The sequence below is a fragment of the Fusarium tjaetaba genome (assembly GCF_013396195.1).
Source record: "Fusarium tjaetaba strain NRRL 66243 chromosome Unknown NRRL66243_c0000010, whole genome shotgun sequence".
NCBI lineage: Eukaryota > Fungi > Ascomycota > Sordariomycetes > Hypocreales > Nectriaceae > Fusarium > Fusarium tjaetaba.
This window is the reverse complement of record NW_023501206.1, coordinates 169,395-185,858: the sequence shown is the minus strand read 5'-3', so window position 1 is coordinate 185,858 and position 16,464 is coordinate 169,395. Positions and strand designations below refer to the sequence as shown.

Here is a 16,464-nt window from a genome sequence, read left to right as displayed (position 1 = left end):
CAAGCGGGGAAATCCCATGCACTCCGCCACCACAAAGGGCCAATGAGCAGAGATGAGACAGACAAAAGAAGCAATATGGACTCCACCCTTCTAGGGTCCCTGTGAACAAAGAGACAAGGGCTCGCCATCGTTTTTGAAGTTGAACTTGACCCCGTTAGAATGTGCAAGCGACGGATGGTCCGCAATCATTGAAGGTAGTCTTTGGCTCTTTGTACGCAGAAACTGTTTGATCCTACCTTCACATCAGCCTTGTGTTTCGAACAAACTTGTGATTGGGTTGCAACCAGGAGCCCTTATAGAGAACCAAATGATGGGAAGCTCTGCTTGTCCGCCAATGGCTCGTCGAAAGCTCATCTAGTTGTTCTCATGGGTGAACATATCGCACGGCTGTAAGTCAGATATTTTGCCTGCCCAGTACTATCAAGAAGAAGAAAAAAAAAAGGTTTACATACTGGTAGGAAGCGGAGCTCATGATATGCTAAAGCGTCTCCCCTAGCTCTAACCCTGGCTTTCCACCAGATCCTGATGCTCCTCTGAGACACGGACCGTACGTGTGCCTGTGCGTAAGTCTTGGCCTCGGCAAACTCGTAGGACAATAGACGAGGAAGTAAATAGCACTTATGGCTATGTGTAATTGGGACAAAGCAATAAGCCCATACATGAGGCTGCAACTGACCCCAAGGACAACAATTAGTTTCGAATCATAAATTTGAAAGAGTGCTATAAGAGTTATTATGGCATCACCCGAGAATTCAGTGACAGCCCTAATCCAGAGCTTGAGGAAAATTTGCGCCGTGCTTCTTTTTAATCCACGCGCGACTGGAAAATCACGACTCCTTGCGGAGTGATGATGGGTCATGGTATATACCGGGCTATGCAAGGAATTTCCGATAGTTCCTTAATCATGATATTTACCCCAAGCCAATGGCCTTTCAGGAAACCATCCTCAGCACCGAAAGTCCCTCGCTCGCAGCGCCGCAATTCTAACCGCATTGTTCAGGGTGCAAACGGCTTCAGCGAGGGGCCTTAGTTGGAACCTCCACCCTCGACAACAGAGTTCTTGGCCTTGAATACGATAAGAAGTAACTCAACATAGCATGTGCCTGAACTAAGTTTCCCCTTGACGGAAGTGATCTGCTATTGTTGATAACCTTCACGTCTTGGAGCTTCCCACAGAGAAATTCAGCTTGACAGGCCACTGTCTTTTCAGCTGCTTCTGTATCAACAAAAACGGCAAATGCGAATAATTCCATTTGAGAGACAAAATATGACAGTGGAGATTTGCATATGACTAGGACTAGATATTTTGTCTGCGAGACCGGAATGCTGGCATATTACCTAGCTAGCTGGATTTTTGTCAGAATTGCGTGTGAGTAGCGACGACAACGCTAAAAGGGCTTGGTTCACCTCGATGGGGGGGGGGAAAAAGAAAGCTGTCTACCGTTGACCCAGGGTACTGTGCTGTATCGTGAGGGGAAACAAGCCGCGGTCTGATCTCTCGGGGAGAGATCAAGAGCCGCGCTCCTTGCAGTGACTAAAGTAATGGCCCTTGTTAGTTCACACCGGCAGTGGTATCGCTTTCCCGTAGCATCCTAACATCATCAGAGCGTGATAAACCTGGGTCTTCTAATGGATCGGCACTCTAACTTAGATGTGTGGTGACATCAATGGCAGAGCGCATGATCCGTCATGGATGGAAAGGTTGGTACCTAGATGAACCAAGTCAATTGCCGTGTCAAGGCGATCGAGTCGCAGAAAGGCAGGGATGAGAAAGAGCTTTGGGCCAGATATAGAAGACAGGGATAGGAAACAACATTATCTTCCAGTATCGTCACTGTTTGCCTACACTCGAACTTGAATTTCCTCTCTTCTCGCGAGTAAGCAAAACATCGTAAGGACATCTCCGAAACTGGGTAGAGAGTGTGGCTGTCCTGCGGGCACTCGGACAAGCATGTCTCTCGCAAATGTCTCTGCTGCGCGTGTGCCCGTTTCTCTTCTTTAAAGAAAAAGAAACCACAAGTAACTCTCAATGGATGTATCTAGGCGTTACTGAGGAGTTCAGAATAGGACTAGCCCAAGTTTGTAAGGGTACTGGGGTGCTGAAGTTGAAGGGAGTTCGTGCCCTAGGGAGGATCTGGAGGGAGTGCAGGGGAGCGGCGTCAGCTATGGGTGTGCTCAACTGCTTCAAGTGGGGCTGACAAGGGCGCTGGTATCCCTATCCCTGCTCCCGCAGCAGCCACAAACGTTTTACCCTCCAACGTCCTACCGTTGGAGCTGGTCATTCCTTACTGAGTGATGCTTAAAGTCTCCCTGAAGCCCAGAGCTGTTTCCCTTGACGGATGATGGTAGAAAGAAGGGTAGTTCCTGTTGTTTTAAATCGCTAAAATTACAGCATACCTGACCTTTTTCATTCACCTCATTTTTTACTGCTTATTTGCATCACCGGCAGTCGTGGTAGCAGAGCTACGGGTCGTCCTTGGTGGTTCTTGCCTCGTGCAACACAAACACAGCCTCAGGTTCCTTCCCTCTCTTCGCTCGCTCCGTTATACCTGCTGTGCAACCTTTCTCCTCATACCGAATTGCATTTGTTCTCACGCCTCACACAAAAGCACATTATTTATCATTTACAGCTCAACATCGACATTCACATCGCTTGTTACAAGAACAGGATCAGCCTGTTTCATTGTTGCAAAGGTCAGGGCTCTACACTGTTGCAATTCGCATTACGGCGCAGAGTAACGAGGACGAGGACGAGGACAGGATAGTACAACATCAAGCTCGACAGAACCAACCCATTCTGTGCCTGGCGCTTCGGAACACATGAACGAGAATACAATTGTTCTTCGATCATCAATCCACATCGAACCAACATCTCGAAGAGCACGCAGGTCTGCGTCGGGAATCCAACTGCTTGCATCCGCCCTTGTGGTCATGAGATATCCTACTTCCTGCAATTCTCCCTTCGTCACTGTTTGATACAGTCACACCCGAACCAGTCTCGAGCATCTAGCGCCATTCAGCTTCAATTCCAGTCTGAACTGTTTTGCCTTGTTCTCACAAAACACCAATTTCCACCACGAGTGACTCTGATTCACCCCAAAGGTCACTTCGGCTTGCAGCTCGTCTCTTCATTTCCTCCACTGATAAGTCTTCGCTGCATCAGATCTGGTACGTTACAACCCAATTCCTTCGTTCCGTGCGCCTCTAGGCACGAGGTGCGCTCAAGACTATCTTTCACTTCGCTAACACGACTCGATCTAGGCATCCTGCGCAACGTTAACTTGCCTCTTCACTGACCAAAGGTTCAATATGGCCAATGGTTTCGGAAGCCTCGAGCGCTTCTTCGCAAAGAAGAAGACGCCAGCCGCCTCGACCGATGCAGTTGAGCCTGCTTCTAACCCTCCAACAATACCTCAGTTTCCTTCACCTTCTTTTATTCGCCCAAAAACAAGTCGCATGGCGGCGCGAGAGGAAGTAAGAAAGCAACCGGGTAATCGGGTTCCATCTCTAACGGCTCCTCTTTCTCCTCACTTGATGCACGCCCAAAGCCCCACGCGATTCTCAAATTCGCATAAGTTACAGTACTCCCCTCTCAAGGCTTCTTTCATGCCTACACAAGACGATTCCTTCCTGGACGACTTTGATGTTTATCAATTTCCGCGACCTCCAACCCGCCAGGGAGAAACATCTGCTTCTTCATCTACCTGTGATCCAAAGTCATCCATGGAAGCCTCTAGTGAGCGTAGCCTTTCATTACGACATTCGAGAAAGCCTGCAACTAGAACTTCGCGGCTTAATACTCCCCCATCCTCAGACCTGGAAGATGAGGGTACCTGCAGCCCTCAGTATTTCCGGGACAAAAAGCTTCCGGCATTGCCTCCCCAGAAGCCCCCGACGCCAGAGTCTTCACCAGAGCTTCGTCCGGTTCACATTGCTCAACTGCGAGCATCCAAGTCTATCGACTTTTTGAACAGGGCAGTTTGCAGGGACATTCGCCGCCATTTCACCAAAACTCTGGATCAGAGGCCACTTCGAAAAGCTATCAGTCAGACTAGTTTGGAAGACGCCACAAATAGGCTCTCCATTACTAGCTCTACACTCCGAGAACCAGACTTCAACGAATTTTTCAACCTCAGTGATGATGACATTGCTGAATCGGCTCCCGCAGATGCGGATGCGGTAGAGACATCAACATACGCCACTGCCCCTTCTGCCCCCGATTCTCCTCGTTCTTCCCTCCTGACACTCACCCCACCTTATGCAAGCAAACCTGCAACTGCTGCAGCATTTGAGGCGGCTAGGATTGCCAAACGCTACAACTTCGATCTCGTTTACGTGGTCAATCTATGGACTGACTATGAGCGAATCAATTCTGAAAGTCCCACCAGCATGAACTCACCAAGCAAGAAATTTGGACCCTTGTCTGGTCGTCTTCTCGCCGCTTATGGACTGGAAAATGTCAACCTGCCTTTCCAAATATCAACAACAGCTCATAGCAAGATTTTGAAGACTCCAGGTTGGATCGAGTATCGAGCAAAGGAGGTCCGTAATGATGAATTTGCGCGAGGCTATGCCTGTGCTTTCTACACTGGCGAGTGTTCAACAGGGAGCTCTGTCATCTCGAGAAACTCTTCTTCTTCAACATGCTCTATCCAATCCCAGAACACTGACCGTGGAATCATTTTCGCGGCATACCGAAAACCGCGAGCTGACGGTAGCTTACTTGGAATCTCTTCTGGCCCTGCCGATCTTGTCAACGTTCACAAGGATGCGGAGGCACTTGTTGAAATGCTCGTGGACATCCATGTAACGAATAGACTCCGAGAGCCTCAATCGCGTTGCTACCAATCAGAAGAGACAGGCCCAATGCCGTCCCAGCGAAATGGGCGTCTGTAAGGCCAACATCAGGTCTCATCCTTACAAACCACACGACAACGAGATATGCTTACACGACTTCATTTCATTTGTCTTTCATGCGAGCAGGTCATGCTTCGCTACGATTTTTTTTGTAAATTTTTCGTTTACTTGTTTGACTCAAGATACCACAACGGGCGGTCACCTGTCGATTTTCGTTACACGTTACTGTCATGAATGGGCGTCACGATTGATATTGCCAGGTCGCTTTTGTACACCGGCACAAATTTTGAGGAATGCGAACCAGCGGAGGAAATGTTAACGCGCCTCAAGTAACGTCGGTAATAGTTTGTCATCTATAAGCCTTTGATAGGCAATGTGTGGATGAACTATACTTGATGCTTGATGCGTTATGATTAGAGGAAGCAATGGGATCTTTAGTCAACCCAAACCCACCATGACAATTAAATGAACAAAACTTCTTAATACCTCTCTTGATGCCACTCTTAGTCTTATTGGCGCCAGCGCTGAAGGTTCTGTTGGGAATATGATAGCCATCTGACACCACCTTCAAGCTCCTTAGATTGCTATCCGTTATCCCTATTTGTGCTTGAAACATACGGGCGACGTTACCAGGACAAATGATAGTGAAGAACCATAAATTGACTATGAAAATTTGGAAGCTCAAAAGAAGTTAATGGGGCTACAGAATATACCGCGTATAGGCAAAAAGAACAATCGAAAGAGCCTGGTTGGAGAATATGAGTGAACAGGGGATGATCACACCATACCCATGAGAGCCTTATTTATTATCAGCCAGTCCGACCGCAGTGGAAGCTGACTGTAATATGTTTTTGGGCGGGCACGTCTAGTCTATTGTTTAGACTGAAACAATGATAGAGCCTAAAACCAGGGCATGGTCCCTCCGTCCATTAAAGGTTTGCTCAAGGGATCACGAAATCTTCAGGCAATCATTTTAAACCTGTCATCTCCTGGTACCTAGTCAAAGGAGAGCATTTCATTGGGCCTCGGTGACTGACAGTGGCTCTTGCGTGTGTATGTATATATTCGATTGTTTGTCTACGGACTTAGTCCTCACTCAGAGGGCCTGAGCTACTCATGAGGGGGCGAGGAGATATCGAAAGCTGACTGGCGATAGCAGGCGTTCAATGGTAGATCCGCTCGGAGTTTGCCGAATAGGTACTTGCAACATGCCCAACGGTAGTAGGCGCCCACTATTACCTGAGCGAGGGAACTCTATGAGTACTCTGACAATCATAAATCTCGAGGATCCCAGATACGAAATGATGGAGGACGGTTTGTCACTGGGCTTGGTCATGATAGGGTTTAAATCGGCTTCCTCAGAAGATACCAGTGCTGATATTTCTATTCCTGGCAGAAATCGACGGCACAACAGAGTAGTAGCACTCAAATACTCACCGAATGATATCTTTGCGTGTGTCCTGTTGTTTAAACGATTGCGGCGCGTTTCTACGATGGATCTCATATTCTCTCTCTAAACTCGATCATACGGGGCTGCAAATATATCAGCCAAAGTTTTCACATATCTAATGAATCTTTGCCCTTTCGAGATTATTTGGGGAGCGTTCTGAGGTCTCGGTTCCCCTTCATTAGAATTGGATGTCAACTTTGCTGCTCTCGCTAAGTATGGTCAAAACCAATACTAATCGTCCAGTAGCAACCCCTTAGACAGCCAGAAGACCCAAAATCTTTGCTCCAGGAAGCGTAAAAGCATCCATCAAAGAAAGCACCAAGTTTACCTTAAAATATAAAGTTGAAGTTTCTCTACCGCCTCCATGTTATTTCTATTACTCAACCCCGACAGCTTTTGTAGAGTGACTGACGAGTGTTGCTTTTGTTATGGTGAGCCAAAGTATTAACCGCGTTGATCAGAGGTTAAAGAAAGCCCCAGGCAGGATTGGTTATCCATCTGGGGAAGCATGAATAGAAATAGATTATGATATATTGTTAATAGTATGTGAGGTCTAACCAGCATCGTTGCCCAAGTTGCTTTCCAAACCCTCCCCTGGGAACGTTGAAATCAGGAAGTAGTCTATCTTCAAGCTCAGCTCTGACTTGAGGAACTCGTCTATGAACTCGAAGGTCTCCTCTCTCAAGCCAGTGTGTTCTCGATCCTGATAAATTAGTTAGTGTCATAAGTCTTTTGTCTAATACTTGTCTTTCTCCACGCATTAGGGATCATGCCATAGAGAGCTTCCGCGCGATTTACCAGAGCCTGAACCCCGTTAAGTTTATATATTGCTTCTCCCATTGTCTCCTTAAGATCTTCATATCGTTTTTAGAGTATCTTATCCGCTAAAGAAGATTGACTGAGTTCATTATAACTTCACTGGTGACCTATCCTAGAGGGTTTGACCACTTTGTTTATATGATAGATTACAGTCAACATTTCTTAGTAAGGTAAGTTAGATAGGCCTCATATTTTGAACTTAACAAAGGTTAGATCTCGCGGGATCTCTCATAGTTGTCTTACCACAAACCATTTATTTTACTTGTAATACTCCATGTGAAGAACTCTGAACCACGAAGCTGGAAAGGTTGGTCAGGGTATGATTCAAATAGCTAGGAAGTCACCAATCATTTATTGCACAAGCAGTGCCAAGTGTCACGATGCCATGATGTAAGGTACAAGGCTACAATGTAGTGAATCTGTATTGATCGTTGATTTGGCGGTGGCGACATTAGTCGAATGGGATTCTCCGCAATCCCTGATCACCACCCCTCTTCTTCATCTCTTGGGCAGCAGCGATGCTGCTTGGAACCTTGATACCACAGCAATCACCCCAACCTGTGCCATCGTGAGCCTTTCCAGTGTGGTCATGGCCCTCGTGTGGATCATGTTCGGCATTCTCGTCTTCCTCAGTACCTGTGTCTTCGCTCATGCCATCTGCTGCTGGCACGAGAGATCCAAAGAGGAAATGCTGCATGACAGGTAGCTTGCCTAAGACTTCAGCGACGAACATGCGGCGCATGCCGCCATCGATCTTTGTCCACGATCTCGCTGATGAGATATCGTCTAGCATGGGACTGTGCCATCTCAGACCCTTGACGGTCTTTGTGCTGTTTACAAAGCTGACCTGGCCAAGATACATATAGTCGTGGCCGAACTCCTCAAGGGTAAGGTCTTGGTGAATAGCTCTTGGGGTAATGTATGGGTGGTGCAAGAGCTGTGTGGCACCGAAAAGAAAAGGGAGAAACTGGTAATCATCAAGTCCCCAAACTCCGTGTGATCCCGCAGGCTCAAGGTAATAAGTCATCTGGATGACACGCATCACTTCAAGGTAGCGCACGAATACACGGAGGACGAGGGGTTTGAAGTCGGATCGCTCTAACAAGCCCAGCTGGTAAAGGCAAAGGAGCCAAATCATGAAGTTCAACTCATGACCAGATCCATAGTCGATTCGATTTCCGTTGCCGAAAGACTGGCAGAAGTATATGGAGAGCTCGGCGATAGCTCTCTCGTCTTGGACGCCGATATCTCGATGCCAAGCTGCACTGTTGCTTTGCGCAAGCTCGAGAAGGCCGCGGAACGCCTTGTTACCGAATCTTGATCCACCTTGTTCATTCGGAGGTGACTTAGCTACCAGCTGTTCCGTCTCATCGAGGATATGTAGTATGACCTTGAGAGGGCTGCTCAGGTCGGCGTCTCGAACTGTAGAGTTGGGGGTGTCGACCACAGACTCTGCCAGCCCAAATACCCAGGCCGTGATGAGCTTATATGTTGATGAAGACAAGAAAATATCATGGTCCCTTTTTGATAAGATTCTTCGCGATGGTGTCTTGAAAGCCCAGTCGGAGGTATCGGGTGGCGTTGGTAAGGCGGGTGTTTCGGGAATGGGAGTAGGGTTGGAGGTAGCTGAGCGTCGCTTTCGAGGTTCGAGCTTCGGAAGTCGATCTTTAAGATTTGGTATTGATGATATTTCGCCTTGCAATCGTGCGGATTGGGTGGGAGATTGCGAGTCCATGTTGGAAAAGTCGATCTATTGTTGATAGGCAGATGTAGATGTAGATGTAGAACGGAGGTTCATCAAGTGTATCGTGAAGGCTGCATGTCATGAGTTGTGGACCCATGATTGGCAGCCACCTCTGCGGGTAGCTTCCAAACGGCCCCACTATCAAGAAATCCATAACTTCGATATTGAGCCAACAAACTCATGGAAACTCTGGGGAACTCACTCTTTTGCTAAATTCCCTGAATTTATTTTCCCTCCTCTGAGTTACATCTCTTAATCGTATTATCAGAATCCAACCGTATATCGCCTACCGCTTCATTCACACTTGTCCCGTGCGCTACGCTGAGCTAAACTCCAAAAACAAAAGAAAATTTCCAGCCTTACACGACTAAATCGTCTCAACACCAACAACAATGGCTCCTTTAGCTGAACCTGCAGCAGAACTGTCACACCTCGCCAAAGCTGACGGTTCTGCGGCGTTCTCATACGGGGGATATGCCGTGATAGCCGCTGTCAATGGCCCCGTAGAAGCCCAGAGACGAGATGAGAATGCCTTCGAGGCTCTAGTGGACGTCATTGTTCGTCCTGCCGCTGGCGTTGGAGGTGAGATCCCCCACATCCCTTGTTACAGGATAACGAGTCCTCATGCATTTTGCAACAGGTACCCGTGAGAGACAGCTTGAGTCAATCATGCAGGCAGCGATTAGGCAACTTATCCCTGTGAGAGACTATCCTCGGTGTGTGATCCAGATCACTCTCCAGGTTGCGGAGACACCTGAGAATGCCTACGTCAACGCAAAACTGGTCCAGGCACAGTTGGTAGGCTTCAATGTCAAGCTTTGGTGGTACCGATACGCTAATGCTCGTGGCAGAATCTCCCTATCATTCCTGCACTTCTTCACTCTGCCATCCTGGGACTCCTCAGCGCTGCCATCCCTCTGAAGAGTATTGGCGCGGCGACCCTTCTTGCTGTTCCAGAAGAGGAGGGTAAGCCCATCATCGTCGATCCAAGCGCTGTTGATATTGATCATGCTAAGTCGGTTCACGTTCTCGGTTTCACTTCTCATGATGAGTTGCTCTTGTCGGAGAGCGAGGGCGCCTTCACTCCCGCTGAATGGACCAATGTTCTTCAGCTTGGACAACGAATATGCTGCGAGCATCAACAGCCTGGTTTTGATACAACCATGTCCGGCGACGACGGGCAGTCAAGAAGCCTGAGACAGTTCATCCGCTCTGTCATGGAAGCGAAGGTGGCAGAGGATCTCTACTGGAAATGATACAACAAAACATGTGCATGATATCCCACGTTCGGTATTCCCAACATGCTTCTCCTGCCAAGATGATAATCAAACTCTCGTCTAGGCGCCCAGCCTCGGCTGGCTTACCAACCTGATAAATCTCAGCGTCAGCACGTGGCGAAGGCTTACCGCACTTTGAGGCCAACCTCAATCCTGAGAAAGAGGGTCAAACCTCATCAACGATCAAAACAACCATTGTACTAGTATTAAAACCGCCAAGTATAGTTGGCAGACTCTCGGGAATTTCTGATCCGGGCTACTATCGGGTAAGCTCTGGATATGGTGGCTCCTCAGTGGACAAGTTCCTGGTTCTGTGTTTCACCACGGCATCAGGAATTGTATGGTCAGTCTCAGGCTGATTCGGGGGTCGAACCTGTTTACGCATGATCAAAGATACCATTGGATTTCGCAATATTTTCAAGTTTACATTTCCACAATCGTGTTTTACCGTAGCTGGTTGGTTATCGTAACTTGATACTCTACGACGTGATGCGCTTTTACGTTCTCTAACAGGGGGTTGATAAACACTGGGGTTTGCATTGAGATGACAACTGTCCAGTCAGATATGATATTTCCTTGCAATTACCTGACATGGCGTTTAGCAATGTTTTCGAATACGTACATGCCTAGAATGCTCAACAAGAGCTGAGTTGAAGTTTAGAAGCTGAGACGAACTGCCACGCCTTTGCCCAAAGATGTTACATTGGTTATCGCCTTCAAGATTTCACCGACATGTTTGGTAAATAACCCGTTACCTAGCTTGGCGCCACAAATCCCAATACCTGGTAACACAATCCCTAAAGGTTTATCACAACTAAGGTTACAGCAAGTAAGCTCGGGGCCTGAGGTCGACGATCTACAGAAGAAAGTTTCAAAGGATGAGAACGTGAATAACAAGAGGACAAACATTGTATGTATGAAGTTCTTATGCCGAACTCTTCTAAAATACACAATGGGCTTTATGGTAGGATCGAAATGGTTAAGCCACTGCAGCCACAGAGGGAGCATTGGGTGCTACTGAGACCATGAATCAACAAACTGGGGAAATCTGCAACGACCCTGAACTATTCGCCATTGAACCGTTGAAAAGCAAGACAGTGCCCACTTGACAACTGTTATTAGTTCCACTTTCCCGCACGGTTATAACAGAGAAGTGCAAGCGGTTAAGTTGAGCCGCGGCTAGGCTATAGACCCATTGGGTATTTAAGGATCCATAGAACATTAACAACTTTATGATATGATTTTGACATCTTATTGATATCGATTAAGGAATACATATTATTTGTTGTTTCTCCTGCCTTGTTGACACTAGCATAGTACTTACTAATTCGCTTAGTCTATAACCACATATCTGGGTCCTTGCATAGGTAGAGACGAAGAAACTGCAACATGGTTTCCATTGACGTCTCAACAGGCGCTAGACGAGGAAAAGATTTTGTGACAAGGAGTTCTAGGCTGAGAAAGGGGTTACCAGGGTCGACCCTCCGGTGGAAGGGGCTGGACTTCCACGACGGGAGCCTTTCCTTGCCCCCCAAAGCTGGGACCCTGGAGCTAAAACACAGGGGATAGAGGCAGGTTTTATAGCTCGCGATATTCGAAAACACACGCAAGGAAAATGAAGTCAGACTATTAAAGCCCAGCTAGAGAACACAGCAAATTTCTTGGGTTCGGTAGCCGGTCTCAACACTCTCCTTCGAGCACTCATATCTTGTTCTTGTTCTTTTTCTTTACATTGATTGTAATCACGCGTTCGCCGACAAGACTCTGTGAGTCTCGTGCAAAATCGCCCACTTTATTTTTCATCTTCGCCTCTCGCTTACACGGCCTCTTTTTCTATTCCTTCGCTTGGTCACCAACATTCTTGGTCGCTTGCTGCGTCTCCGTCTTCTTTGTCACAACCTTCCCATTGGCGCCAAGTAATTTAACCTGTTGGTTCTCATATTCTTTTGGAGGGCTGAATCTGCTCGACAACCTATCTTCTTCGCTGGTCGTTGAAAACTTACATCACATATTTGTGGCTTGCAGCTTTGGACTGGCGGCCGTGTCGTGTTGTGTTACATCTGCACTGCAGCCAAAAGAGATCCCGAAATCCTTGCCTTGCAGCAATTCTTTTCTTTGTGTGGCTCTTCGCTGTTTCTTCCCGAAATTCCGGTTGCACTTTGTGGATTGCAAAAGAAGGTTCATTTTCACAGCCTCAATCTTGAATCAACTGCCGCCGTCGTCGTGACGTTGAATTTGAGCAACATATAAAGTCGGCAGCCGAGCACTGCAACCAACAAGATCAACCAACAGCACGACCAACAACCTCAGGATCTAGTCTAACCAGTCTCTTGGTGCTTGATCCCAGCTGCTCACATCACCCACGTGCATCGTGTATTGCTGCGACTAAGGATTCTCATCACAAACACCACCAATAGCGGCGTGTCCCTCCCGCTCGGCTCGGCTCTTGCGTCTCAAGAAGCTATCGACATCCCTAGCGTATCTCCGTGAGTGGGCGTCTCATCCCCGCAACAGACTGGGGTTCTCGACGAGATTTGACAACGGCTAGAAAGATAGCTCGTCACGGGGGTTGCGGATATCACTTTTCGATTTCTCGATTTTTCGATTTCCAAGAGTGGGTTGCTACTGTTTTTTCCTAATTGGATATTCTACAACCCTGCTGCACTGCGCTGCATCAAGGCGAGATTATTGGACGAGAGTCTATTAATATCTTGATATTCAGGGTAAACGGTGACTGATTGTATCAGTACATCAACCGCTCTATCAGCACATCCTTGTATTCCATTCGGGGGATCACAGGGGAAGCGAGGTAAGAACAGACTTGCACTGCGACGTCATCTGTATCTTGCTTTGTCAAGCCAGCCCCTGGAGGGTTCACTCCCCGTGTGCAGCGCAAACTGGAATAGAGTGAGATTCGATCGTCGGAGCGTGATCGGTACTGTACCTGATACGGTTACAAGTACGGCATTGCATTGTCATTCACACTTATCAACTCCGAAGCTTTTCTCCGCTTGTCTCCGCGGCCCGCTCACCTGTGTCGGAAATCCCATCGGCCAAGCTTATTGCTTATCGCCGCCAGGATTCGTCGAGAACATCACTGTGCAGTGAACAAGTCCGCTTGAGCAAAAGTCGGTCGAATTATCAAGTATTGTGTGGGAAAGCACACGATAAAAAACAAAGACAACGAGAGACATCGCGTGCTCGTTACACTGGGACCCCATCTAATTTTGGGATTCTATCCTATTAGGGTCCTGGTCTAACATCCCCCATCTGTTCCACGTTACGGGTCACTTACAGGGCCTCATCCGCCAATTCCTTTCCCCCTCCCCTCCAAGTCTACCGACCGAAGTACCTAGGTAGCCTCCTCCGCCAGCAACGGAAGTATGACAGGCGTACTGTCTCCCACGGCTCTCCACCCAGCTCTTGGCAGCCCCCGAGACAACGGGTATTGCTTGTCTCCTGCTCTCTCTTCCCATTCACCAGTCCTTAATAAGAGGAGCACACTCGCCGATACAAGTCTAAACTCGGACACTGTTCAGACCACACAACTAGAAGTTCAGCAGCCAAGTGTGTTCTCTACATTGTCCCCATCCCCTTTGTCGTTGTCAGTCTCGGATCGTTTAAAACCTCAAACTCTCCTGGAAGATTGTGGAGCCTCTACTTTGTCATCTGCCCCAAAAGGCACAACTTCATTGAGCTCGCCCTCTTCACAATCTTCCACTTCACCATTACCCGCGTCAACTGCAGATCAATCAGCTTCGTCTTCTTCAACTCAGAAAGACGCACTTCGGTCTAATTCTGGCCCGAGGGCTTTGGCTTCGGTGATCCGACACAACAAACCCGACGCTTTGTCACTCGCCCTTCCACACACAAACATGCCTTCTCTTCGCCAGATGGAACCTTCAGAGTCTAACTCTCCACCAGCCTCTTCGGCTGGCCCTCTACCTGGCTTCACGAGTGTGTCCAAGAGCTCCGCCGCTGCCACGCCTTCGCAAAGCCTAACTGATGCTCTCAATGACCTCGCCAAGTCTCGCTTGACAACGGGCGCAATTAACACACCCAACACCGCCCGGACTTATACTTCCACCTCCAGTCATGACACAACTTCATCTGATATGGCCGCTACCATTCTCGCCTCAACTTTACAGTCGCCATGTTTCTACCATCAGCGATTTGCTGATGCAGTGGACATCGGCAAGGTCCTCGAGGAAATCAAGAATGATGTTTCCATGTCACATTCGCGTCTTGTCGCGACTGCAACTGGTGTTCGAGAGGTTTCCAAGCAGCTTCAGCGCCGTCCCATCAAGCGTGCAGTCCGCAACATCATGATTGTCACCAAGGCACGCGACAACCAGCTCGTCTACCTTACTCGTGAGCTTGCCGGGTGGCTTCTACGAACCCCACGTTATGGCTCCGACCTGGGCGTGAATGTCTACGTCGATGCTAAGCTTCGCAACTCACGACGTTTCGACTCATCTGGTCTCCTTGCCGAGAACCCGCGCTTCCAGCACATGCTTAAGTACTGGACACCCGATTTGTGCTGGAGTCAGCCCGAGAAGTTCGATCTTGTCTTGACTCTTGGTGGCGATGGCACCGTCCTCTTCACCTCATGGCTCTTCCAGCGCATTGTACCTCCTGTGCTCTCATTCAGTCTGGGAAGTCTAGGTTTCATGACCACATTTGAGTTTGAGAAGTACAAAGAACATCTCAACAGAGTCATGGGCGATGATGGCATGAAGATTAACCTCCGCATGCGCTTCACGTGTACTGTTCATCGCAGCAACCGTGGAGCCGGTGCTTTGGACGCACCCAAACTCGAAGAACCTGAGCAATTCGAAGTTCTTAACGAACTCGTCATCGATCGTGGTCCTTCTCCCTATGTGTCCAACCTGGAGCTCTACGGTGATGATGAACTCCTTACTGTTGTACAAGCAGATGGTTGCATCTTCTCCACCCCGACTGGCTCTACAGCATATTCTCTATCTGCCGGTGGCGCTCTTGTTCACCCTGACATTCCCGCCATCCTTCTTACACCCATCTGCCCTCATACACTATCGTTCCGCCCCATGGTTCTTTCTGATACCATGGCTCTTCGAGTTGTTGTTCCTCGGAATTCTCGAGCCACTGCCTATTGCGCTTTTGATGGCAAGGGTCGACTTGAGCTGCGACAAGGTGACCACGTCACAATCACTGCCTCTCAGTACCCCTTCCCTACTGTGACACGTACCGATACAGAGTGGTTTGACAGCGTGAGCCGTACTCTTCGCTGGAACGTTAGAGCTTCCGCACAGAAGCCCTTCGACGCCGACACTGGAGATAGTTGCAACGATGATGACGATATCGGTTGGGACATTGACACTGACAGTGCATGCTACGCAAGTGAAGATGGTAGTGTCAGTGCCAGCCCCATCCGTCGGCAAATGAGCCTTCTGGGTATGTGAGGAAAGTACATGGCATCAGCGGCCTTGGATAAGAGCTGGTTTTGGGCATGGTGTTGGCGGCGTTGCAATTATTGTCTGTCATTTCAGATTATCTGGGTACAATGATAGATCAGCTTTTTCTTTATTTTGATATAAGCGGAATGGCAAAGTGGTGTGGTTTTGGAACTATAGCAAGAAATATTTAGACATTTAGATGTAAGACAGATTACGATCTGGTCGAGACAATACACAATATGTGGCCACATAGCTCAACAGCAAGATGCCCGTCAGGGGGAGAATAAGCGTAATCTCTCGAGTGCCTCTTCAATTCTCAAGCGACGAAAGAAGGACATTGTAGGATTGGTTGACACGGATTCCTAATGGTGCCTTGGGGAGCAATATAAGCAATAGCTGGGTTTCTAAAGTGTCATAAGAATTTGACAAGGATATATTCCTACGGAATAAACTCAAGTGGCGTTTTCAATTTCGATAGGCTTCTGAATATGCTTACGTCTTAGGTCAACTGAGTAACGGCTGTCCTTCCGTCTTCTGTAACCTCAGATTTTGCAAAAGTGCTCTTTCAATATCATTATTTGTTGGTCATTATTGTACCATTTCGAGTGGCAAACTGAGTCTTTCCTCGATGGTTCTGTGAGACAGTCTTTTATTGTCAATTCTTCTTCCATCCAGGAAGCCAAGTGGCTGGCTCCCTTCTCCATCACATCAAGTAACAGTACGTGAGTATGAAGATAGTTACAAGCACAAATTCCAGGCGCCGAACTCTATCCCAAATCCCAAATCCCGTGCCGCCATGAATCAGGACTTTACCGTACATTATACAGCTGTAAACATCGAGAACGAGACTCGTGTGAGCCGTGCAAGAAAGTGATTCCTTAT

At 48.0% G+C, this 16,464-nt stretch overlaps 4 protein-coding genes across 4 annotated transcripts; 3 read left to right on the top strand and 1 right to left on the bottom strand.

Moving 5' to 3' along the window:
- Positions 1-3,309: 3,309 nt before the first annotated feature.
- Positions 3,310-4,896, top strand: FTJAE_251 (uncharacterized protein; the record flags this gene model as incomplete). The annotated part of the gene is made up of 1 exon (XM_037348711.1): positions 3,310-4,896. The coding sequence occupies one exon, from the start codon at positions 3,310-3,312 to the stop codon at positions 4,894-4,896; it is 1,587 nt and encodes a 528-aa protein (XP_037212599.1).
- A 2,681-nt stretch (positions 4,897-7,577) lies between these two features.
- Positions 7,578-8,861, bottom strand: FTJAE_250 (serine threonine phosphatase 2A activator 2; the record flags this gene model as incomplete). The annotated part of the gene is made up of 1 exon (XM_037348700.1): positions 7,578-8,861. One exon carries the CDS (start codon positions 8,859-8,861, stop codon positions 7,578-7,580), a length of 1,284 nt encoding a protein of 427 aa, XP_037212598.1.
- A 401-nt stretch (positions 8,862-9,262) lies between these two features.
- Positions 9,263-10,126, top strand: FTJAE_249 (RRP46-like protein; the record flags this gene model as incomplete). The annotated part of the gene is made up of 3 exons (XM_037348688.1): positions 9,263-9,452; positions 9,511-9,668; positions 9,722-10,126. The coding sequence occupies 3 exons, from the start codon at positions 9,263-9,265 to the stop codon at positions 10,124-10,126; spliced, it is 753 nt and encodes a 250-aa protein (XP_037212597.1).
- A 3,896-nt stretch (positions 10,127-14,022) lies between these two features.
- FTJAE_248 (NAD+ kinase) lies at positions 14,023-15,588 on the top strand (the record flags this gene model as incomplete). Its single annotated transcript, XM_037348677.1, has 1 exon — positions 14,023-15,588. One exon carries the CDS (start codon positions 14,023-14,025, stop codon positions 15,586-15,588), a length of 1,566 nt encoding a protein of 521 aa, XP_037212596.1.
- Between the last annotated feature and the right edge of the window lie 876 nt (positions 15,589-16,464).